This window comes from Pygoscelis adeliae, unplaced genomic scaffold (assembly GCF_000699105.1).
Source record: "Pygoscelis adeliae isolate BGI_AS28 unplaced genomic scaffold, ASM69910v1 Scaffold148, whole genome shotgun sequence".
Classification (NCBI taxonomy): Eukaryota; Metazoa; Chordata; class Aves; order Sphenisciformes; family Spheniscidae; genus Pygoscelis; species Pygoscelis adeliae.
In genome coordinates, this window is record NW_008825258.1 from 2155740 (window position 1) to 2181880 (window position 26141).

General features: G+C 45.7%; 1 protein-coding gene across 1 annotated transcript in view; it reads right to left on the bottom strand.

Annotated features, from left to right (window-relative positions):
- The window catches only part of ADAMTS9 (ADAM metallopeptidase with thrombospondin type 1 motif, 9), an 82218-nt gene that overhangs the window by 16890 nt on the left and 39187 nt on the right, over positions 1–26141 (bottom strand). The window contains exons 20-29 of the mRNA XM_009329501.1: positions 25588–25752; positions 24239–24403; positions 23240–23359; positions 21639–21743; positions 21326–21493; positions 20850–21134; positions 20045–20206; positions 19270–19446; positions 5012–5179; positions 1179–1218 (exon numbers count right to left, since the gene is read on the bottom strand). Of these exons, the coding sequence (XP_009327776.1) occupies positions 1179–1218; positions 5012–5179; positions 19270–19446; positions 20045–20206; positions 20850–21134; positions 21326–21493; positions 21639–21743; positions 23240–23359; positions 24239–24403; positions 25588–25752 (1555 nt within the window). The remainder of the gene's footprint in view (positions 1–1178; positions 1219–5011; positions 5180–19269; positions 19447–20044; positions 20207–20849; positions 21135–21325; positions 21494–21638; positions 21744–23239; positions 23360–24238; positions 24404–25587; positions 25753–26141) is intronic.

Sequence of the window (26141 nt, forward strand, 5' to 3'; positions counted from 1 at the left end):
GCTGAACCCAGTGGGAATTTTTGCCATTGCCTTCAGCGGGGTCAGGATTTCCCGGACAGGATTTATATTGCAAAAACCTCTGGAGATAGCAGCACTGCTAAACCATTGCAACACGCCAGAGGCGACAAGGCTCTGTGTATTACTTATCAGGCACTCGGCTCAAAAAAATAATAGTTCAAAATATATCAAATGCCACAAGTGTCACTGGAGTGGACTTTAATGAAAAGCAAACTTGAATTATATAGAAGAAAGTCTGGAGCGATAGAGAGGTAAAGGTATGATACAGCTGGGATTTCTTTCAGCATGCATTGAAACATGCACATGCACACAAGCCGGGGCATACTGTTTGTGAAAACAAATGTCTTTTTTTAAATTAACTGCATTTCACATTTCCTTCATTACACTGTGGGCACATTTCTCCCCGCTCCTAGGCACAGCAAGAAAAGCCTGAATTTCTCTGTTTCTCAGACATCTTCAACTTATTATCTACACTACAATGCTTTTAACAGCTTGTTTTTTCTTTCATGCAACATTTCTTACTGTTGTGACTGCACACTGTAATATGTCTAGCAGTACTTAACTTCTCACTGGCATGGATTCTTCCCGGCTAGATCTTAAAGTATATGACATAGATTTGGAATATAAAGAATCGCATTTATAGAAGAAAGCATGTAAAAATCAAAGGATGCATTTAAAACACAGCTATTATGATTAACTATTTGCTGAATTAACAATTAATATAAACAACCTTATTAATACCTCAGGAACTAAGAAAACAAGTTTACAGCCTGTTATTGCAATACCCATAAAAGCGAGCCTTCTGAAGGCAGGGAATTAAGCGGTGCCTAACGGGAAGGCAATTCTCTCTTCTACAGAGTATTCCTCTGTAATGCTCCATTTGCTTTACTATCCGAACATCCCACAAAGCCAAAAGCACCAAAGAAAAGCTGACTGTGAATATTTGCCTGGCTCCAGATATTTGTAAGAGGGTGGGAGTTTTTTTGTGTAACTTTTGAAAGTAGCAGTGAGATTTCTGTCACTGGTGATGCGAATGCTTCCCATATGCTGCACCGCCTCCCTGTGATTAACAGCGCTGTTTGTCCTACGCATTCCATAGGGGACAGTTAAACTGAATAATGGCCACAAACTTGGAGAAACATATACACCAGGATGCATACCATGCTCTAAAACGCCTTTTGGTTTGCATTTATCACCCACCTAAAAAGCACATGCCCGGGTACGTTACAATAAGGGAGGGCAAGTCAGGCTGTGGCTCTTTCACAGGGGGCTGTGCTGCATGTGACACCCGGGCAGAGTGGGTTTGGGGAGGAGGCGGCTGGTCCCTGGCCGTGCCGGGCAAAGCAGGGCACCAGACAAAGCCGTAGACTCATTTCACTGGGTGCTTGGGGTGAATCTTTGCCCCCGCGTAAGCCCACTAGGATAAATGCTGCACCCCGACTGAATCGGTGGGAGGACTCACAGTGGGGGAGCGAGCCCCCCAAGACTCCAGGCCAGGGCTGCCGTGTACCATATTATCCCTTGGAAGAGATTTGAACTCCCCTTCTGCAAGTGAGCAAGCAAGCAAATAGCTTTTCCTTGGGCTAATTGCAAGAGTGTAAGTAGGGGAGGCTTTTCCTAGCTGAACAGGCTTCCTAAGAGCACTTGGTGGGCCAGACACCCAGGGCAGCCACAATGCCAGACAGCCACAGCACGGGAGAAAGAAATTCCAGCACGGCCCCAGCTCGAGAAGATGAAACTGCAGGTGAGCCCAGCCCTGGGGCCACAGGAGGGCTGCGGTGGGGCTGACCCCCCCCCATGAGGGTATTGGTGCTGCCGGAGCACGGAGCCCTGCTGAGGAGGGGACAATGGCTGCACCCGGCTTGGGCGAAAATTGGTGAGTTGGGGCCACGGGAGTTTTCTCAGCGGGCGGAGGCATCTCCTTCTGTGGGGTGCTTCCTCCTGCTGCCTGCGCTGCAGCATTAGTATTGCTGTGGCTCTGGCTGGATTTATGGCTGGCTTCAAAATAACACCATTATGCTCTGCTACAGAGGCAAGAAAAGGTAGGTTTTAACACCATTTTCATCCTGGCTATTTTAATCCAGAATACCGGTCAGCCAACCTGTGTCTACCTTGGGGAAATACAGCCGGCTGACACTGCTAGAAGATATTCAGTCTGGGGGCAGCGAACTTGGGCTGTACTTACATATTACCCTATGGGATGCCACGGGAATGCCATGACCAGGCAGCCTGTTTGCCCTTTCTATGGAGTCTATACATTTTCCGAGGAGTGCTCCTTTCTCCACTGAGAAAGTCAATCACCAAACTGCCGAGTGCCAGCTTGGCTATGGAGAAGCTCTACTTGATGCTCTACCTGTGTTTTTAGATGGGGCTGGATTTCAGCCTGTAGCTGAAATGTGTAAATACCAGACAGCAGAATAAATATTGGTATTTTTGCTAAGTGAAAGGTAAATGGCCGTAATTGATACTAGTTAGGAGATGCAAACACATTAAATCTGACATTTCAGTGCAGACACAAGCACATTTAAAACTTGGAGAAAAACCCTTTTTTCTTCCCTTCTGATTATTACAGATATATTAAAAATGTCTGGCTGCAGGAAAGTGGATTCATAACAATCTAGAAAAGAATTACCCAGCCTCTGAATACAAAACATCCAGAGAGAAAAAAACTTGGAAGCGGAGCGCTTAGCTCAGCTGGCTGGGATTCATTTTTAAACCATTCCTGTATTTTTTAATCCTGACTTTTTTAATCATTCCTTTTTCCAAAAGGAAAAGAAAAAAACCCTAAAGGCACATGCAACAGGTCCTGTGCATATATGGCAACAAGGAGGATGCACTTTTACGGGAAAACCTTGCTTTATTTCTCAGGCAGACTTTTGTTGGTTTACTCAGGACAAAAGGCACCCAGCTCACAGCAGCTCAGCGTTGGGATTATCTTTCAGAGGCAATTAGACCTTCGGAAAGCTTTTTTGGTAGTATCTAAGTGCAAACTGATCATGGCTCCCTATTTTCCACAGTGCCACCGGTGATGGGGAAGCTGACACAGGAGTTTCCGCGCCCATTTAGATCCTGACCTACCGGGTATTCAGAGTGCCAAACCCCTGCCTGTTTCATAGTCTTAATGAGAAGTTCAGCACCTAAATCCACCTCGGCTCTGAGGCATTAAATCTTTTGCAAAGCCATGCAAGCCCTGCACACCTCTGGCAGGGACAGCCATGGCGGTGCTCCAAATTTCTGACAGCCCCGCTTTTCATCTGTCGCAGGCAAAGAAATGCTGCCAGCACGAGTAAGGATCAGGACGCAAGGAAGCCATGTCTGAGCATTTCACGTGGCTTTAAAAAGCCCAGTTTGATACTGCAGAATGGGTGTTTCTACCCCTTTATTTTTTCCCCAAGCACGATGCCGGCTGGCTGAGCACATACAGCATCAGGGACCTGGGCTGAGGAGTTACCCCGCATGCTGGAAATGCACTGCCTATTCTTAGTCTTATCATTAGCATACAAATATTCCTTAATTGCCTAGTCACAAGAGATTACCTCAGGCCATAAATCACCTCATCCTCCTATTAGCTTGGGCTTCTTTCTCCACTTGCATAAAATTAACTCCGTTCATGTGGTGGAATGTTGGGAATTTTAAAACACTTTTTATCAATTAACATTAGCGTATTTTAATGCAATCTACAGACCATTACATTATTATGTTTACAATACTAGCTGTAAAAAATTGCTTTCAGGAGCAGTCACTTTAAATAAGGTACAAATCGGATATGACAAGACTATCTAATGGCCTCGCATTTCTTTTCAGTCTAGCTTCCTGTATAAAATGGAGGTTTAAGTCCTGCAGGTAATAAAGGTAATCATATTGACTTAATTTTCAGTACTGTGCATTTCACAGGGCTACGCAGGGCTACCTGGGTGCTCCCAGCCATACCTTGGGTAAAGGACCCAGACCTCAGTAACTGAACCTCCACGGTGAATGCGCACTTGGCTCTTTACACACCTAATGGCAAATACTGCTGTCCATAATGGCAAATACTGCTACCCTATAAATGCAAAGGTAAGCATTGAAAACAAATACAAGTCTGAAAACAATCATAGAACATCAGTGGGTTTATTGTCTTTTTTAATAGTCGACGTTAAAGAAGACTATGCTGTCCTAGTCCTAACATTTGCACGGGTGCCTGTAGCGATGTTAATGGTTTATCTTTCAGGGAACTCGCATACAGTGAGAATTGGTGTTTTGTACCTTTATTTGGAAGGCCGACCGCAAGAGAACATGATGTTTTACAAGTAACAGTTCATTTAGTCTGGGATTTTCAATAATTCTGCTGATTAGCACACTAATGAGGTAGAGGGAAAAGCACGGTTCAGAGATAAAAATGTGATGCAGCAGATTCAAGGTGGTGACAAAGACATTATTTTCAGGAAAACAAGGACTCAAGCTATGCTTTCAGTAAACAAGATGCTTAATAACTCCAAGCACTTTCACATTTCCAGCAGCCTCTGCTCTGTGCATCAGTGTCTGACTTTTTAATGAAGCAAAATTAACTGATGAGCTTGTTAAGAAACAAAAGGTAGTGAAAAGCATTTTTAATCAACAGCTCGAATTGTTCTTTAGGCTTTCCCAGGAAGCTGATAATAAAATTAATTTCAGATTTCTCAAAACTAAGGAAGATTTTCCCTGGGATGTGACATAGTTAAATAATAACAATATTAAAAACATCAATAAATAGATTCTCCTTACTATTATATACTAAGGAATTTGCTTTCAGTTAGATACTACAAGCAAGTTGCCATGTTTTCAGCTGGTACAAATCAGTGCTGCTCCACTGCTACGCATGACGCTACACTGTTTTACGCCACCCGAGGGTCTGGCCTAAAACTTCTACCCTTGAAAAATTCAAAAGGACAGAAGTGCTGGAAAAAACAGCTTCTAACCAATTGGATGGAGGAAGAATATCAAAGGGTGCAAAAGGGTATACAACGCATCTCACCTGTCCCCAATCTCCTGCTTTCCACTTCGGACATCTGCCCCCTCTGCATTTCTTTTGCACATTGGGCTTAGCAAGGTGCTTGCAATAATCTTCTTCTACATGCCTCCCTTCCTTTGACAAACAGTACACATTGCGGTGCTTTTGGCCCCTTCCACAGGAGACAGAACACTGTAAATATAAAGTAACAACAGATCAGCTTTCACGCAGGGCCATCCTCACGGTTATACACAGGCCACGGCTACCCAGGGCACTTTCTTTTAACTGGACCAAAAAGCACATCCCCGGGTCCCCGGCAGCCTACACAAAGCTTAAGGGGGATACGGAAGGGCAGAATTTAACCACTGGAAATGCTCCCATTTGCACTTAATATTGCATGATATTCTTGGTCAAAGCCCCCCCAAATGCCAATATCAAAATCGAGAAAGCAGCTGACATTCAGCAGGGACAACAGGCTGGATTCCTGGCATTGCTCCAGTAGTTTCAAAGAAGCAGAGTCATCTTACAGGGATCAAGGCAGGAGCCCTCAGTATCTACTTATAAGAACTTGAAAGGAACCATTTCCATTTACCTTGGTACAAAGGGAGGTCAATTGTTGGTAAATCAGGAGAGTAAAGCGCGATATACACCTTCACAGAGGGAAATAACTGCACAAAGGACAAGGCAGAAGAGAAAAATGCAGTCTTTCCATGTCCTTGGTATTAGAGCTCATGTTTGTTTTACCAGTGTAGACTGATTTACCTTTTTTTTTTTTTTAACTAAACAGACTGAAACATTCCTGGCATTGCTCCAGTAGTTTCAAAGAAGCAGAGTCATCTTACAGGGACCAAGGCAGGAGCCCTCAGTATCTACTTATAAGAACTTGAAAGGAACCATTTCCATTTACCTTGGTACAAAGGGAGGTCAATTGTTGGTAAATCAGGAGAGTAAAGCGCGATATACACCTTCACAGAGGGAAATAACTGCACAAAGGACAAGGCAGAAGAGAAAAATGCAGTCTTTCCATGTCCTTGGTATTAGAGCTCATGTTTGTTTTACCAGTGTAGACTGATTTACCTTTTTTTTTTTTTTTAACTAAACAGACTGAAACCAGGACATGCTCATCCTTAAGATTTATGCATTTTGAAAACAACTCAGAAGGTGGCAAGAAGGCAGAGCCTGAAGAATCAAAGCAAAAAGCAAATCAGCAGGTACGTTAGCTGTAAGCTTTGTAGTGAAGCAACTAATTTCAACCTCCCTCTGCAGGTTCACTGAACTTTTTCAAATGTGACCACTTCTGGCATGCAAACCCCAAGCAACTTCACTTTGATTTCAGATTAGTCTCCTCCAAAAGATTTAGGAATCAAAGGGGTCTGGAATCACGACAAGAATTTAATATGACAGTTTCGTGTAGAACAAGCCTCTTACTCAGCATGATGCACCAGAGACTCAGCTTCAATTTCTTCATTACCTGTTATGCAATTCATTACATACTATGTCACAAGCATCCTGGTTTAATCCTTGAGCACAAACACACTGTTTCAACCATCTCTCAATATAAAATGTTCTGCTTTCTTTTCAGAGATGAGGCTTCTTCCTTCGTTTTGGAGCCACTCCATCACTATATTTCCTAAGAAATAAATTACAGCCCAAGCTCTTCCCAGCCTATGAATACAGTTGAAACCTAAAAAACTACAATTTATATATGTAGCACCTCTGGAAGATCCATTAGAATAGGAATTGGCATATGCATTGACAACTGTGATTATTTTAAATTACAGCACTATTTCCAACTCGTTCAGCCCCTATTGTGTTAAGAGGTACACAAAGAATGAGGGAGAGAGGAGTAACTTGCTCCAAAATGGAAAAGTTCAGACTGACGTGGAGAGAAATGGATGTAACTCATAAGATCAGACGTTGCTGCTTAAAAACTTGCATAAGCAATGTTCTGGAAAAGGCTGTTTTCCTGCTGCAAGACCGTTACAGCTGACGTCCCCTGCCATCAGTAGGGTTTAAGGGCCATTAATGATGCTCCTCTGCGAGAGGCGGGAAGCCAGGTGAGCCTGTGGCAGGGATGGCCGCCCCTGAGTTTTCCGGAGCCCAGCTCCAATTTCAAGACAGCCAAAACCCCCAAAGAGCAACGTTCAACCTTGCACTGAGGAACAGAGGAAATGCTGTCCCTTGTTCTAAAATAAGACTTTCATGAGTTACCCAGATTCAGAAACTTCAACTTTTTTTCTTTCGTATCAACAGAAAAAAGACTGAGTTAATGTTATCCTATTTTTATAAGCCTTCAAATTTCATCAGAAATTCATTTTTTCATTCTTTCTACATCTCTCCCCAGGCAATGAATGTCAGCAGCAAGAAGGAAATGTCAAATCCTACCAAACCCAGTTATAAATTTCTAATACTTTCATCCATTTACTATCTTTGGACTAAATGCCAGCACTGATACTTCGGCAAAAATTCGAGTGCTCCTCAGTTAGCGCTCTCCATGCAGGTTGATGCCACTTTACTGTGACAGCCAAAGCTTAGAGAGTAAATTCACACACTTGAACAGGACTCTCTCTTGCCCCACATCCCGAGCCCGTACAGCCAAGTGCATCTTTCTCTAATTTAAAAAATCCATTGGATCTGCTACTTATTCTAAAGGAAGAATAACCACATTGTGCAACAACGTCAGGACGTTTCTGGGGACCTGAAGTTGGTTGATAAATATTTGATGTCACAAATAATATGGTGCTAGTCATTTCCAAAATTGTTATCCCCCTTCTACAAACGGCTTAACTTTGGTGTGGAGCCCGATTCTGCCATTTATCTTGCCATCCCACTATCAAACAACAAGACTGCATGCATACCTTGGTGCACGCAGAGGTTGAGGCTTAATTTGCCTAATTTTGGTATCACTTAAATGTAATTCTCAAGACGCTGGAATTAATAATTTCTATGTCTGTCTTTAATACAAATCAAAGTTAGGCAGCTGTGCATTTTTATATCTAAACCACTCATTTGCTTTCATGCACATGTGAGTTATGATCTCATTTGCACTGACAGAAAAGAGAAGTTGAATAAGCTAATGTAACCAAGTATCGGAGACTGAAAATTTCTTTGCAAAGAGTCTACTTCATAACTGCCTTCTAATTAATCTCAGGTATTTCCAACTTTTATTTGGCATGTAGGTTTTAAGCATATGTGAGCCACATGCAGAAAATAACTTAATAGTGGGCTTCATCTCAACGCCACGTGACTTAGGGAAGCAATACACCTAGCTACTGCCATCAGCCTCATCATTTATTTCGGACCCTGGAGAAACTTTGCATTTCATTAGCAGAACTCTTCATCGCTGCAAACGCTGCCGCCCGCTTATGGTATCTATCAATAACAGTGCCATAGTGAGGTAAGCTTTGACCTTGCCTTCTTTAAAACATTTGAAAAGCACAGATAAAACCACTCCTTTCATATTCCTCTTTCTTTTTCTTGATTTCTTTCCTATCCCCCCACCTCCCGTAGAAAATACCTCAGAGTACTGGGGATGGACGGGTGGCTGTCTGTGGAATAGCAGCCTCATCCAAGGCACTTTGAAGTCAACAGAAAGACTTCTACTGGTTTTAATGGCCTCTGAATCCAGCCCTGAAGGTGTAGCCAAGGTACTGTATTGACGTTTTTCACTCACCAGCTTCCTAGAGTCAAGAATCACATGCACTTGGGCATGCCCATGGTCTGCCTGCCTCTGCCTCCCCTCAAGGGCTTGAAAACGTGTCTCTGAAATGTTGTTTCCAGCCTCTGGTAGAGGTACGGCAACAAATAGCACCCCTGGGTGAACCTGGGAGGATAGCCAGGCATGCAGGATGGTGTGAAAACAACACATTGTGTTGTTTCTTAAAAAAAAACAAGATGAGTATGGCACATAAAATAGTAGAGAAGTACTATTTCAAAAATCAGCCATAGCCATTACACTAAAGGCTGTCGTAAACCTTCCTCTTATTATCTTTATTATCTCCTAAAACTACCACAAGTCACACCTGGTGCTTTACATAGAGAAGCAGAACATAAGAACAAAAGGACTTTCCCAATAGCGTTAGGATCAAAGCATATGAGCACAGATTTAAGAGTATTACATTTATTGCATGATTAGTTTTGTTAACATGCCAAGAGCTGGGGATTGGCATGCTGCTGATTTTTTCAAATAAATATACTGCCTAGTTTAAATAAATGCAAGAAAAAAGTTTAAATAAATATGACAAAAATATTTCCATATCAACTGTTTCCAGAAAGGTCAGAACACGATGCTAAATCTCTCCTGCAATGCATCGCTCTGCTCCAGCGCAGCGGCAAGCTTGTGTTTTTGTTTCCACAGAAATTTGTTTTCTGTTTCAGAGTTCAGGAATGACGAAGATCATTCTGTTTTACCAAGTATGTGCAAATTGCTTTAAACTAACCCTTGCTGCATTTCCTACTCCGACATTCTAGAAGATGAGGATACATCTTGTTCATTAAGACCTCTCTAACACAGGAAGGTTGCTACTTGATTCACCGGGCTGGTAGTAGGTAAAAACCAGAATGTGTACCCCAACAGCTCTTAAAAATTTGTACAAAATTTCTGTCTGGTTGGGCCCAGGTTCTGACCCTCCTGCAGGAGACCGTGACCTGCTCTTCTGCACCGGGAGCTTGTGTCACGGCCGTGCCACTGCGAGGCTGAAGGCTGGGAGCGAGCTTGGTCTGGCACCTAAAGGACTCAACAACCCTGGGCACAAATTAGCAAATCTTGTTGAAAAGAAAGAGGCAGCGCAGAGCAGTCAAGAGCTATGGAGAGGCTCCACTTCTTGTTAACTTTCTGCACTGAACAGGCAGCTCAACGTGGGGCAGGAAAACAAACCACCAGCAAGAATCTGGGGACATTCTCCCCCAAAAGTGAAAAGTTTCAGAAAATGCTGTCAGACCACTTTTCCAGGCCCCCATGCATCAGCCAACGATTTGGGAGGTATTTGAGATAATGAATGCAAGCTGTGGTGATCACCGAATGAATTCCTAAAGATAGGTATGCTCTGATAGCTCACCAAGGGCAAGGCTGGGAAAAATTAGACAAAAAACGGCTTTATCAGATTCTGCCAGGAGCAACTTTTTGGAGGAAATTAAAATCAATCCTTGTAGGTTTAGATTTCCACACATTAAGGATTATATGGAAAGTAAGCGCTCATAAGTAAGCCCTCGTTCATCCTTTCCAACAATCTGAGCTGAAACATGTGCTGGATGAAATAAAGCAGAAAAATGACAGAGCCCTACAATGCTTTACACCCCCTTTCCATGAGGGGCTGCGCTCCTGGATGTCAGCAAACTTCTCCAGCTGCATGCAGAGCCCAACCACACACCCTCATAGTTACATTTCAGCATCCTACTAGTATACATCAGCTCTTACTGTAACTTACACTGCTGCTATCAGATGCTGAAATCACAGCCATATGACATCTGTACCTCTGCAGTCTCTCGAACACAAAGGACATCAGAAGACACACCACCAAGGAAAGCCTGGATCCTTCCTCGCCTGCCGAATCTTTACTAGAAGTCTTAAAATGCCTGAGCCTTTGTGTGTTATCCAGCAAAAGAGGCTCTGCGGCATCCTAACTAACTTAATTAGCTTCACAACAGCAAGGTATTTTAGCAGGTAACTCCCTTGGATTCAGTGAGACAAGCAACAGGCTTAAAACAAGGGTGCAGCTCCACGCTATGGTTTCTCCAGTGGCTGTAGCGCTTCAGGAGATGTTTAGGAAATATTTGTTCCTAGCTGCTTTGACATCTTGTTCCTTCTACCTTTAGCGTGGTCTCACACCCCCCTGCATCGGCACAATGAGAAGACCATGCCTGCAGGGTGGGAACGTGGCGCACAGGGCTGGATTCACCCAGCCGGGCTTTCCCTTCCTGCAAAACTGTAAGAAGGAGCAATACGTTAACACACAGGGCTGCTGAGAGCACACGAGGCCAGAAAATACATCTGATTCTTGCACATTTAAAAGGGAAGAGTGGTCTCTACATTCAAGGGAGGGCAACTGGACCAGAGACCTGAACAAAACAAACCAAAGTATGGCACTGCAGATTGGAAGAGACTTTAGAAGTACTTAATTGGTGCTGACTTCCCAGAGAAATGGGAGGATTGAAAAAAAGACATGAGCATTAGGGATTTTGGAGTGTGTGGTCCAAGTATGTCTGTAAGCATTGTCCAGAACCGCTGTGGAAGTCCCAAGGAGCCCTCCTGGAGCGGGAGAGCAGCCCTTGGCAGGCACAAGAGCAGGCTTTGCCCCAGCGTCCCCAAGGAGCGCTCCTCGCCCCGGGCACGGGCGAGAGGGAACACCCATGCTGGCTCAGAGGGCAGTGCACGCGGGGTCTCTGTCCTCCGGCTGCTCTGCTCTCAGCTTTGCGGCAGAGGCATAGAGTTTCCCAAGTGATTATTTGCAAAAGGGAGAAATAAAACAATCCACTAAACCTTCACCTTCCTGCTACTGAACCAAGCCACAGAGACAGGCCAGGGACTTGGGATGATGTCTCACAACAGGTTAAAAAAAAAAAAAAAAGAGGAAAAAAAAAGGGGGGGAGGGATTTCTCAACAGGAAGGGTACAACTTGATGTGTTGCTGCAGCAGAAAGAAGACACTGGTGCATCTGGAGCCCGTTCCTCCAGCAGCACAGGCTGCCCCAGAGGAAAGGATGCTCTTGGGCTCTAACTCCTGCAAGATTTAAGGCTCTGAGCACTGAAATCAATACAAGAACTTCCCTGAGCTGGGAAACCTCACAGGATATACGTGAGAAAAGCAGGTAACTGTAACAGGAGAAGCCATTTCTATGGTGTCCACCTAGTAAGTAACATCTCCCCCTCTTTCGGCTGCCCTGTTGTCACATCCCATACAAAGACTTCACCAGGTGCAGAAGTCAGCAGGGCTGTGAACACACAAAGCTGCCTTAAAAGCTGCGTCCCTGTCCTGCTCCACGCTATTTAACTTGAACAACAAACCAGCAAAAGCCCTCAAATAGCCACTGCAGGTCTCTCTAGGGAAGGAGGTGTTAGATGGCATTTCCTCAAATTAGGAGGAGATGTGCGAGCTACCCGAGAACACCGGTATAATGGGATGTGGAAGGCACTGATGAAGCCTATTTTCCATGCTGTGGCACTTTTAAGAAAGTATCAATTGAAACAGCAAGCAGCCTAGGCTAACTGACACTTCATATTTTTAGTGAACAGTTGTATTATAATGCCATTTAGAAGTCCCATTCAAGAATAGGATTTCTCCGTGTGGGATGGAGTGAAACACAAAGTGAAGGGCTCTCCAAGGAATGTCAGCCCTATTGCACAGGTGTGCATCACACCGGGGGTTTGTAGGAGCGCTGGGCTGCTTCTTGCTCCCCGGTTTTATAAAGAAAAATCTTGGCTTAATGCACTAGGGATGAAATACTGTTTGTCAGCCTGCATACGGTCTCGGGCATCAGACAGATTTTCATCCATGCTGCTGGCTCCTGTGAGCGAGTAAAAATTAAAACATGAATAGAGCATTAAGTGCCTTTGGAACAAGATTGACTACATTGTTTTTCCTTAATGACTGCACAAATCAGTCACCAGAAAAGTTAGAAACACAGTAAATGTCTTTGTGCTTAGTGTCCCTCATCATCACACATCCTTGTTTCTAAATGCTGCAATCCCTAGGGTATGAGCAACAGCAATTATTGCAGTTTGGGGTACACAGCGTGAATGTGGAATGTAGGCAAAAACACACGCAGACCTCCCAACGCCCCGCTCAGGGGTCTGCTTGAAGATGCTGAACTTCACAGCTCATCCTTGAAAGCGTGTTACTGCTCTAACGCGTCTAATGCATATTTCAATTAGTGCACTCAAAGCCGGTGCTTTGGGAGACATGTTCCCAGCAATTGCCCTTTTATTTATTGCTTTATTTCTCCTGTGTGTGTGAGCATGTGCATATGTGCGTGTATAGGAGGTCTGCAGACTTTACAAAGCCAGCAGCCACGGGTGGGCCAACCAAGACTGAAGCCCGTCATCACTCAACAGCAGTCCCACCACTTGCTGTTCAAGTTCAGGCCAGCTGTGTGCAGCCTAGAAAATTACCATCTCCTCGAGAAAATGCGTAAGAGAGGAGGTGCAAAAAGGCAACAACAGAGGCACACCAAATGCAGCCAAACAGCCACTGCACTTCTTTGGGAGGAGAAAGGCAAGTATTTTACAGTAAGTTAGGACAGAAGCATGAGTTGGACTACACGTGGTAAGAAACATCAGTGAATACTAACAGAGTTACCTGCTCTGACCGGGAAAGTGCACTGAGGAACTTGGGAAAGGATGCAACATCTGGGGGCGGGGGAAAGAGAAAAGTTTCAAGATACAAAAAAATAACCTTCCTGAGTCCAACCACTGGTCCAGCTTGCGTCTGTCCTGGCAGTGGCAGGAGAGGAGAGGAGACTGGCCATTCTCTGCAGCTCATTACCCTGGCACTTCCCCAGCATTCCGTCATTGGATTAAGGGAGGTTAGAGGGGACGCTCCTTTTACCTCTCCATCAGACTAAAAGACACTAGATTTAACCACCAGGTCAGATCACAGCAGGTGCAAAGACTAACGGGTGCCTGCAAGGGAGGAGCGTGGATTGCGGCAGCTGAGCATTAAGTTGCAGGAAATGAGTCCTGCGAGGAGCTGATCCAGCAAAGCACTTAAGAGCAGGCACAGTGTTAAGCACACAGTGCCGCAGGGTGGTCCCTCACCTGGGGTGTAGCAGATGGGCTTCCACAGCTGTTTTCCCGCTCATGGAGCATCAACACTAGCAAATACGAGACAGCAGAACCGATAGCAAAAGTATACCTATATAGTTCTCCTTATCTAATGAGAAACAGAAATGGCAATGAAAGATGTCCGGTGATGATAGGCAAACAACAAAAATGGAAAGGAAACTAAAAATTGGAGATTTTAGAGTAGCACGAGATGAATAAAGTGATGTTCCTCTGCCAGGCAACTGGGCACCACTGGCTTCACCCACCTTTAACTGGCTTAGAGCCACCAGCTGTGGCTCTGAGTCTCAGCAGCGATGGTGGGCATTGAGCCGAGGAAAGAGCCACAGAAACATCCATCGTTGCTGCCCCGGCGAAGCAACGGGCTAAAACTCCACAAACAAAATCCCAACTGCATTTACCCTCTGGGATGAGCTCCAAGAAGGGCACGAGACAGTGACTAGGTGGATGGTAAGACAGCTGGCGCCAGCTATCACCCAGGGACTTGCAGTTTTGGAGGGTGGCTGAAGCTGGGCACTGGTGGTGGGATGCTCTGGACAGGTGACCACAGCAGGGGGTACAGGGAAGGGCTGAAACGGGTCTGGTTTGCTTTTTTAAAACAAAAGCAGACAGGTCTGCACTGTCAAAGGCCTTTTCCTGACCGGGGAATCAAAGCAGACAACTTCTTGCCTTTCATCAGCACACCGAACCGGCAGTCCCTGGAGTCAGTCGGTCTGAGCGATCCTAGAAGGGAGACAGCCAGGAACCCAAGAGGGACAACAGCCTTGGTGGGCCAGCCTAAGTGTACAGTAAACAGCTCTGAGATGGAGACAGTTTCAGACAGATGGCTGGGGATATCCACAGGCTACCAAGTTCTCATTTTGGTCTGGATCAGCTTTATTCAATCTTCACTAAGGCATCTATTTCTATCCGTTTTTCTAAAGGCATGCAAGCCACCTAGTGCATCCTCTGCCTGGGCTATGGGTGCTGGGACCGTACGTGCAGCCTTCCTCTTCTGCAGCAACATTTGTCCTTCCCCCACAGGCTCTCAGGGTAGGATTGTTTTTATTAGTTTTCTGATAATACCTGGCACTACAGAGAAATACAGACTTGCTGTCACAGTCTCAGAGCCTGAACCAACATCATATGAATGAAGGACAGAAAAAGCAACGTGAATCACTGAGTGACTGAGAGTTCAGCGTGCCTATCACTTAATTTTCAAGGATGGCTTTGTTATTGCAAAAACATGTGTAAAGAATCATACAGCAGCTCACTAATGCTGCTGTCACAGCAAATTCATTTTCTGCAGAAGAGAGGAAGAGAACAGCAGAGTTATATACACTTGCAACCAAATCTGCCCCTGGTTATCACTTCTGTCTTAGCAAGAGCTGACATCCTGCCTGCTAAGAATATTATCAGAACAATGACATGGAGAATATTGCTGTTGAACGGCCTATTTTCAGCCAGCTTCATGGGGAGGGCATTTCGTAAACAACATGTTGGGGGCTTTGACAGAATTAAATACAAATAACGTGAACTTTCCATTGACACCAATTTTAAGATTAAAATTCCTGAGTGCCAGCTCCCCGAGACAGATGTTGGCCAGGCAGTCCTCCCACTTCCCACCGAGTCCAGAGCCCCTTTGCCGCTACTTGCATCCCTGTGCACAGCCGAAGAACCCTGCTAAGCCATCAATGCCAGCAGCTTCCAGCTCTGGCTAAGGGGGCTACGGCATCGTTGCCCTAACTCAAACCTGAATTCACATCGACAATTACAGAGTTTGGAGCTTAGCCAGCTAATATTCTAATTATTTTACGCTAAGCTTCCAATTCTTCATTGTTAGATCAAAAGCCCCTCAAAGACTAAGATACCGGCATTTCTGCCTATTCGCTAAAGAGCTGGGAAGCACACACCGACATTTTGCAGGCACTAAGAGCTACACAACCATTGCGTTAGCAGCTAGAACTTTTGATACCCAAGAGCGATAAGTACTTGACAAAGATTACTTTTAAAATTATAATAGTCTTTAGGAAGAAAAAAAAAAAAAATCAAACCCTAAAAACCATCCACCCACTGATTTTCCACAAGTCAAATTCAAATGATTACTATCCCACTGCAGTGAAGTCCAGATGACTCACCCGACTGAACCAGGACAGGGTGCTGTGAGATATAATTGTTTTACCTTATCTGTGCCTGTTTCCTAACTCGGAAAGAACGACAAGCCCATGACAATGAATGCATGAATTCAGCATTATTCATAAATTGTATCAGGATACAGCTGTATATTATGGTAACTCTACAGCATCAAAATTCCACGGAGGTTATTGCAAGGAGCAGATCTGCTCCGAAGGCAGTGGGTTCAGCCTTGGGTTAAGTGAAGTGATGGATAATACTCTCCGTGAGCATCTCCCTCGTTCCGGGGAACATGGCGAGATTTCCTCTCGGTATTCGAGAGCATGTATGGAGATCTGCGTTCATACTATAAGGCATTCAGAGGAGAAAAACCACTCTCTGTATCCTGGTGACAGTCTCTGCATGTTTTCTAAAGCATTATTTTAATAAAAAGGTCAGGTCTATTCACATGGTGTACAATTCTGCAGTGTTTAAATACATGTTCTTAAATAAGCAAGGAAATAAAAAGTGTCACCTCCTCTTAGTCCTCTTTGAACATACATTATAATGACAAGGCATCTCACCAGTCTCCTGTTATAAAATTACCATTTACATACAGAATCTGTTTATTAATTTAATTTTCTCTTTAAAACCTGGATTTAACCAGCCAGATAAAATCATTTGTTTACTGTATAAAATCCCAGTGGAATTTCACCTGAGGACTGAGGGTTGGACTCTTCAGACTACCTCTGCTTTAAATTTGTGTGTATTTTATAGTACTAATTTCACTAAACTTGAGTGAAGCTAAGTCAATCGGATGCTTGCAAGAAATTAGTTATCCAAACTTCATAATTCAGACACTTTTAACTGTGTTGGTTTAATTATTGAGAATGACAGTTTGTTGGAGAACAAAGCAAGTAAAAGAAAAGCAAGTCAAAAGATGCAGTACCATTTCAGAAAATTCAGTAAAAGTTACCAAAACTATGTATATGATCTTAATTTAGCAGAAGACTCAAGAAATCATTATACAAATTCATTTATGATTACATTCTACTTGTCTTTAATTTTCACTGTTCAACATTAACATTAAACATTGTAAATGTATGCAATATTTATATAAAATTAAATAACAATATTGGAAAAATAAATACACTTTTACATAAATACATAAATCCATACTGCTGAAAAGTTTCAGCTAATACTATACTCTTGTTTCAAAAGTGACCAAAAAAATATGGTAGTGACACTCCATCCCAACAGATGAAGTATGTACAGCTACAGAATGATGTTTGCAACCAACGACAGAGCTAAAGCAAATCCAGGTGATACCACACTAAAGAAAAAAAATTTGGACGTTACTACCTACAGTAGTAGCACGAGGTAGACATATATGTGGAGTATTTTGCAGGAGGGACACGAAGCCCTGTTGACCCCATAGACACAATACAGTCTTCAAACAGCTCCGGGGTCCCCTACCTCAGAGCCAAATGACACCTCGGTAGCAAGACCTGAAAAATCAAGTCATTTTGTGGCAACGACTGGGGCTCAGCACTGCAGCCCCTTCACCTGCGGGAGGCCAGGGGTCTGCGAGCCCTGCGGGCAGCTGGGAGGAGATGCCGCAGGCAGGATAGGATGCCCCTACCCTCTGACATCCCACCCGCTCCCAGGAGACCGAGCAAGGACAACCCACCAAGGGTAACACAACTTAGTAGAGTCAAGGGAATTTTTCCTGGGTTAAAAAAACCCACCCCAAACCAAAATACAGGACTGCACCCTGCATTTCCAACACAGAGGAGCAGACGCAGCCCTGGAGCCTGCTCCTGAAGAGCTGTGAAGAGGCTGAACGCTGAGCGACATCAAAATGCAACACAACTCTGTCCACACCTTTGGTTCTTGCAAATGGTCCAGCACAGGTAACAAAGGTTGGCAGCAACTCCCAGCCGGTAACTCTGCGGGGACGCCACCGCACAGGTTGCTAGCTCTGCTTAGCTCACCTCGCTCATTTTTAGCACCAACTATATCAGCGTACAAGTGATACATTAGCACCTCAAATGAAATATTTCATATCGCTGTCCCTTGTACTGGTGAAGCACCGTATAAAACACCAGTTCAGCAGTTTTATGGCTATTGCATAACTCACTGAGGTATGGTAAAAACATTGAGGAGCGTTACTGAAGGCATCCGCGTTACTGAAAGCACCCACAGAAACGAGAGTGCGGTTACCTTTTAGCAAGATGACTTTTCAAACCATGACAATTAAGGAAGTCCAATACATTACAAACAGGCCTCTTTTTTTGTTTTCCTATAAAGTGCTTTTGAGTCAGATTAAGTTTTTTTTTAAATTTTCTTCAAATGCTTTTATAACAAAATACACAATAAAGGTCGACATTTGTTTGAAGGCCACTCCAAAACCGGCAGGTCCGTGGATTCCAGCATGCCAGAGGCGCCCCAGGCGTCACTCGCCTTGGCGCACCGGGGCTCCGCGCCGAGCAGAAGGTGCTGCTCTGGGCAGGGAGAATTTCAAAGCCGTGGGACCCAAAATAGCATCCCAGCCCCCTGGCTCAGGGCTGCTCTGCCATCGCAAGAGCATCTCTGTAGCAGACTCCTCCAGCGGCAAAGGAGCAGTGTAAGACAACTCCGCTGTCTGTATACGCTATACGTCTGTAACACTGTTTTGTTATTAGAAAAATCCCAGGGTTTTAAGCCTTCCACCACCTTGCTGATCCCTTGCTGACTTAATGGTATCTAGAGCAGCAGCTGGAGATCAGGCCAGACAATAACTCTCCAGAACCAGAGAGAAGCATGAGAACAGCTTACAGGTGCCTTTGCACAATGCATCACACTCATATGATATATACACAGGAACAGAAATAGAGCACGGGTGTGAATGCATGCGTGTTTCTATATAGCTGCGTGTGGGGGCAGGTAGGGACACGCACACACACCTATACACCTGTACATGCTTGGGAGTTGATGCAATTTAGTACACATTTTCCCCTGTCATCTTGCTTTTGGCAGAGAACACGCGACTGGTAAACCAGTAGGTGCACAGTGCAGCATTACCATTAAATATCAGAACAATTTAACTTCAATGGAAATGTACTGCTTAAATGCCAGGTTTAAATCCATATGCAAAGAACTCAGAACCAAGACTCACAATGCACAGCGCTTGCAGAGTGTAATAAAACGGACAAAAGTGGCTACTTAGCAGAAAGTGCCTTTTAAATTAAAGGACTCGAGCTCCCCTAATGTAAGCCCTTCCTGAACAGGTGTTATTCTGAATATATTGTCAATAATCCTCTTTAAGTGCAGTTTTAAGACACGAAGCATTAGCACCTTGGTTTGAAGCAAATTAAATCTGTTGTTACGGGACATCCACAAAACGGTTCACAAAGAGAAAGAGTTTATGGTCGTACCGAGCTCCAAGGACCAGCGCTCCAGGCAGCATCTCTAGGACAGTCCTGCACATTGCACTGCTCTCTATCCGGTGGCTTGTCAAGGATTTCACAGCTCAGATCCGTAAACCTTTCTCCATTAGGGCGCTGGCACACCACCAGCCGTGTTCTTGTCCCTGCCCCGCATGGCTTCGTGCACTGGAAGTCAGCAGAGGACAGAGCAATCACCGTCTGGGCAGCAAAAATACTGCCGACCGGTCGCTCGAAGCACTAGCACCTCTCAAGACCAAACGGTTGTTTCTGTTCCCAACCAACCCACTCGGGCCAAATCCCCCCCAAACGCTGCATGAGCCTCAGATGGGGCATCAGCTGCTTCAGCTTCTCTCTTCCTAAAGCTGTTCGTGCTGCCCCACAATGATACTGCCAGACTCAACATGATACTGGAGGCTAACGTCTCTAATTGCTCATCTCAGACAAATTTTCAGAAGGGAGCAGTGTTTTTATTAAGAAAAAAAGGCCTTCACTTAAACTGGACTTATCTTAAAAAGAAAAAAAAGAAAAACTCAATTTTTGTAGAATTTGCTTTTGCCTGGGAAGAAAATTTTCCCATGACAAATGGAACGGAAAACACCGCCAAGCAGTTGCTAGGGTTCACTCATTTATCAGAAGCTGCCTCTCATGCTCCAGTCTTTCTAATAAATGTCACCGCAATATCCCCCTCTTCTGCCATTTTTCAGCCACCTGCTAATGAAAGCCTTCCCCTGTGCAGGGAGCCCAGGATGAATGGCGCACTCACCTCTCCCCAGTTGCCATAAGCCCACTGAGGACAGGGGCCAGATTCGCATGATCTCTGCTCCATGGGTTTGCTTTTCTCATCGCAGTTATTTGCGGTGTATCCGTTTTCATCCTGGCACACCACGACCCGCCGCTGGAACCCCCCCGCACACGTGCTAGAGCACTGAAAGACACAATTGCCCACGGCTTCGCTGAGTCCAGGAATAATTCTGCATTCCCAGCGCCTTGCACCGTGGGAATGAGCAGCTAGAAATTTAATACAGCTAACAGGCATTATTAACTTCAAAACCCAGCTATTACTAATAGCAGTGCAATGACCTAGGTGCTGAGTAAGCAAAGAAAATAAACATGAGCCTAGTTTTAAGCAGGTGAGTAATCCCCACTGCCTTTAATGCAGTGTTTGACATCCCATTTGCGCTTAATTCCCTTTAGGGACTTCCGTGATAAAGCGCTGCAAACTGGTTGGACTGAGAGGGACTGGCATTAAGGCTCTGCTCTGCTTTGGCAAGAGCTCTGCGCAGCTGTAAACATCCCGGGAGACAGCCCAGAAGCAGAGTTTGGCCTTTGCCTCATGGAAAATGATGCCGCCAGCTTTCTGCCTGGAGATCCTTGGAGATACGAGGTGTGAGAGGCTGGGAAGTGATGCCTGCACCCTACTGCAACACTTGTTTGTGTGAGCAGAGAGCAGAAAGAGGGGAGAAGGGTCCTTCTTTTCCCTGAGTGGTGACGTTAAGAAAAGCCTGGCTTAGCCCAGTGGGGAAAAAACCAAACAAAGAAACCAGAAATAAGAAAATCAGGGCACTTACAGCACCCCAGGGGCCAATCCTCCACTGATTGCCTCCTGGTATATGTGCACGGTTTCGGTTCGGGCTGCCTCCGGGGTGCAGTTTCAGGCGATGATCCGGATAGAGGAAAGGGTGGATGGGCCTGCCGTAGTCATGGCTGTTTGGATGACAAGGAGACATGGAGCAGTCTTGCTCGGTGGCAGGGAGGTCGTCTGGATCGCACTCACTCCTATCCACCAGCTGGTCACTGTAATTGATGCAGATCACTTGTCGCGTTGCCTTACCTTGACCACAAGTCACCGAGCACTGCATTACAGTGGGAAAAGGAGACACAGTCACATTTCCAGCTTTGAAAATCAGGCAGACAGCTATTGCTAATAACGAACAGCAGAAAACCTTAATCTCCCCAGTTATGGGCAAGCGTGACAGATTAATGAAACACGTTTCCAGCAACGAGGTCTATAAGGCTCTCCTGCAAGAGACAGCGTGATGCTTACAGAGCTCCACTCCAAGGCCTTCCACTGCCCGCACGGCGTCACGGTGCACATTTCCGTAGATGACGGCTTCGGGAGGTGGAAACAAGCTGACTCGTCAGCCACCGAGCCCTGGTCATCTCGACAACTGACGTATCTCATCCGGGTACCCTTCCCGCACGTTGCGGAGCACTAGGGAAGAGCAAAAAGCACCCCACTAGAAAGTTTCCCAATATATATTAGAAGGGCTTTGGAACAAAAAGGTCATCAAATGCATTTAAAAATATCACATTGTCTACTGTAAAATAATCCTGAAAGTATTATGATACACGCTTACCGGTGTCCAGGATCCAAATCTCCACTGCGTCCTGTGAATGCCCGATATGGATCTCTTGGCTTCAGGACTATTTGGATGGGGTGGACATGCTGCTATTTCACAGTCCTGTACGTGAAATACATGAGGGAAAAAGAGGCAAATAAAGAATTTGCAGATGTTTCAGTTAAACCACCTCCTCTTCGATGTAATTATCAACCACACACAACGTCTTGAAAATCTGTGACCTGCATGCTTGTGTGTTGGCAGGCTTTCTCCTTGCGTCCTCTTGGTGAATCAGCAAAATTTGCTATCGATACCCCAAGGGCTTCATATGCAGAACCTTGGTGGACTTTTGACTGATTAGGAACTCTACAGTAGGGATCCCCATAACCATGTGCTATCTCCGTGCATTAAAACCAGATGTTTTTGGGGCAAAAGATGAAAGTTCATTAAGAGAATTCTGATATGAACACACATCTGCAAAGCAGCAACTTTATCTCCCTTCAAAGCTCCTTTCCTTCAGAGCGAGACCTGCAGCCCACTTAATAAAGGTTACGCTGCTGAGCTGATTGCAGCCCTTTGATTCCCTGCAAGCCCACCAGACCACCTATATCCACGTGCTGATCTTCACCACACACTAAGCATGCAAGGTTTTGGGGGCAGGCATGTCATTCTGCTCAGCCTTGGTACGGTGCCTAACAGGAGGGTTCTGGTCCTGTCTGGACCTCCTGGGAGGTCTGGCAACAGAAATTATGAATAGCCATGACTTTACTCCATGAGCCTACGAGTAGTCATTGCCAAAAAGGAAATTAATACTGATCGTCACTGCAAGGGAGAGAGCAGCTCTTCACTAATGGCATGAATGATTTCCGCACTGCTGTGATTTTACTTACACTGGAGATGTGCACGCCAAGCGATGGCTGACAGCAAGTGGGTTTGTTACCCCTTGACTATAGTGCAACTGGCCTCCATACATGGGAAAAACAGCCCCTTCCTAAATGTTGTGGCCTTAGTTAAACTCTGTGAAGTCATGCAGGACTGAAGCTGGGCAGGGCATCAGCACTACGACTTCCCTAGATGACACATAGACGGTAACGTCCTGCTTTATTCAAGTCCTTCAGACACCACGGACACATCCTCTGCTTGAAATGGGAATTTACAAGTTTGCTTCCAAGTACCAGCAAACACAGCATGGAAAGCCTCTTCAGCAAATTTACAAAGGGTGTGCAACATTTCTCAATTTATCTGGCCAGGGGGGATGCACCTGGAATTGCAGCTGGCCCACACACTACACTGTCACGTGCAGCAGACAAGAAATGGTGGCTCCTAGTTGTCATTTGTACCACTCAGCAATGGTCCTGCAGCCAAGCGAGCCCAGAATGCAGACAGGCATCCCAGACCCCGTGCAAGCCAAAGGAAGTGCACCCTTCTACTCCCTGGTTGTCTTCCCATATTTATCTACTGCTGCTTCTTCAGCTCACGAGCTCTTAGAGGACCAGGATACTGCTCTGCACGGGCTGGCGTTCAGGACAAGCCTTTGCTGCAGCAAGACATCCCCTGAAGCTGCAGCCTGGATGCCTCCGTATGCACGCTGGCAAAAGATGGAGATGGGACAGATTTACCTGGGTATCTGTTGGCCTGGTTGCAGCATTACACTCATTATCATCCACCACTGACACGTAGGTGCCCACGACACACTTCACTGCTCTCATCTGGTAACCTTGGCCACAAGTCGTCGTGCACTGGGAGAGGACAGATGGGAGAAAGAAGTGTTGGGTCTGAGTAGCTGCTTCAGTTAGAAAGTATTAATCAGCCCAGCCTGTGTTTAGGGATGCAGCATGAGCAGCAAAAATAGAACGCACCTTCCCTTCTGGTTTCTCTCCACTTCATGCATTTCAGCTTTAAATTAGGTCGAAGTTTTAATTCACTGTGCCCACCAGAGCCTTGCATGCTTCACTTGCTTCCTCGGGAAGGAAGGTGTGAGCATTTAAACGATTTACTTTGCTGCACACAGTAAATCATAGTCTGGTAAAACCTGTACCATATCCTCCTTTAAAATTGGTTGGTCAGCCCCACGGTAGCACAAGCGGCTAATGAATAATTGTGCTGATGGGAAAATAAGTCTGACTGGGACAACTGGTCTGGGTTTGTTGCCTCTTTTTTTTTTTTTTAAGTCAAGAGCTAACAGCTCTGTGGAAAAGGAGATGCCAGAACACTCCGGGAGAAATGAACAACTTGTATCTTAACAGGAAAAAAAACTCTCACCAACCCAGAAACTGGAAAACATTAAAAGCAACAAAAGCCATTCAACGGGAGCAGCTTTTCTGTGAAAATTAGGCCATGTATTTACGTGTCTAAATATGGATTTAGTAGTGTAACCTTGGAAACCCCTTTTTTGAAAATCACGGCCAATTTAGTATGACACAGATTAAATTTAGCACAAAGGGCAGGTACTGTTATTACTGCCCATCCACTGAACCCAGGCGAACAGAGGGCTGCTTTGGTGTGCAAATCAATTAACGCAGTTACGCTGCTGAATATGGATGAAAGGGTAGCACCCAGCCTCAGCCACCAGCACCCAGGTCCCACCGGCCGGGAGCCCCGCGGTGGCTCTGCGGTACCTGGCCCCACGGCCCCACTTGCCACGAAGCACACTCTTGCTGCTGGCACGTCTGCACTGACTCCGGCTTCGTTTCGGGATCGCAAAACCTGTCGTTTAATCGATCTTCTCCAAACTGGCACCAGGTCTGGCGGTGTTTATGCCCTTTTCCACAGGTGACCAGGCACTGCGAGGAGTAAAGCACAAGCTCAGGCGGTGCCAGAGATGCGCTGCCAGCTCAGCATCTGCCCCGGCGCTGAAAAAGAAACCTGGAGACCCGCTGCAAATCACCGCTTAAAAACTGGTGCCGAGAGGCGGCTATTTAGCTAATGACCACGTGCACTGGAAAACAAGCAAGCGGCTTGCAACAAGATGGGATTGCTCTCAGGAGCTGGTCCAGAGCAGAGGCTGGAGTGTGGAGAGCGTAGCCAGGCTGGGACCCGTCAGCACAGGCAACACAAGACCACGAAGGCTCTACTTCCAGCAGCTGTGTGACATAGGGTAAAGCCACAGCACTGCCCAACAGGGCTTTGGCTGTGCACAACAGGGTGCCAAAGGCTTGCAGAAAAACTTGCTCGGCTCTGAGTGTGGGCAATAAGGGTCTTGGCTCCCGCAGACTGTAAGTGTCTCTTCCACTGCCCTGGCATGGCTCAGGCTGGCAGCAGCTCGACCCAGAAGACAGATGTTTTGCAGAGAACAATCCCTGTTCCCATTTAATTGCTTTCATTATTTCCTAAAAGAACGTGACTCACAGAAACGAGAGCTATTTGGCCACAAAGGTGACGAGCAGCCTTTGAAGACTGTTCTTCAGCATCCCTGGCCCTGCTGCAGGGAAGAGGCTATCAAGGTATGGTTTTGTTGCACTGCAAAGGGCACCAGCAGCAGTAGAAGAGGTAATGGTAATAAACAGCAGGGAGAGGGCTGAGCAAGATGTTAGTAGGGTGAAATCCTGCCCTCCAGCGACAGCCAGAGCTGCCGGGGCTCATGAGGATGATCTCAAGGAAAAATGAGGGCAGAAGGTATTTTTCTTCCCAAAGCCGCAGAGGAACCATGGAAAAACTGGGGAGAAATTACCGCAGGATTGGAGAGGAATTAACCCCCTGTGGCTTTGCAGAGAGGAAATCGGCCACTTGACTGGTGGCGACAAGGCCAGTGGCTTTGCTGCCTGTCTCAAGCCTCCCTTTGCACAGGCTTGGGGAGACCTTCTGCAGGGGGCATGGTGCCACCACACCCCAGGGCACGGCACTTGCAGGCTATGCAAATAAAACACGAGGGATGAGCAAGGATATATCTTTGCAGGCACTTTGTCTGCACCAGCCCCTCGGGGTGGAGGACCAGCAGGGTGAGCCCACCCTGGTGACCAGCACCTACCTCAGACCAGTCGCCAGTTTTCCACTGGGGGCACAAGAAGTCGCTGCATCGCTGCACCGTCAGCTTCTCCTGCTGACTGCACTTGCTGTCGTCCAGGACATCGTTGTAGGTGTTCACGCACATGGCTCGCCGCCGCCGCGTGCCCCCGCCGCAGCTCTTGGAGCACTGGGAAGGAAAGACACTGAGTAAATACTTTCTGCCACTCTATTACAGGCCGAGAGCCCATTTATTTCCTTCCCCCCCCCTTGCAGTCAGGACTGTGAAGAGACTGCAAAAAACCTCCGGAAGAACAATTTGTACTTTAAGGAACAGGCTGTTACTTTATATATTCCTTTAAAAATCCAATCTTGCTAAGCTTAATAAAATCTCGTGGCAATGAGTTTCACAAATTCATTTTGGGTTATAACCCCATTATTACTTTTACAAGTGTTGCCTTTCAGTTCTCCCAAATGGCTGTTACTTGTTCTCATTTTAGGAGAGATTAATTCTCTCTAACCAGCCTGCCCCCCTTCACCATGCCCGGTGCTAGGTCTGCATTCAGGAATATTCTTGAC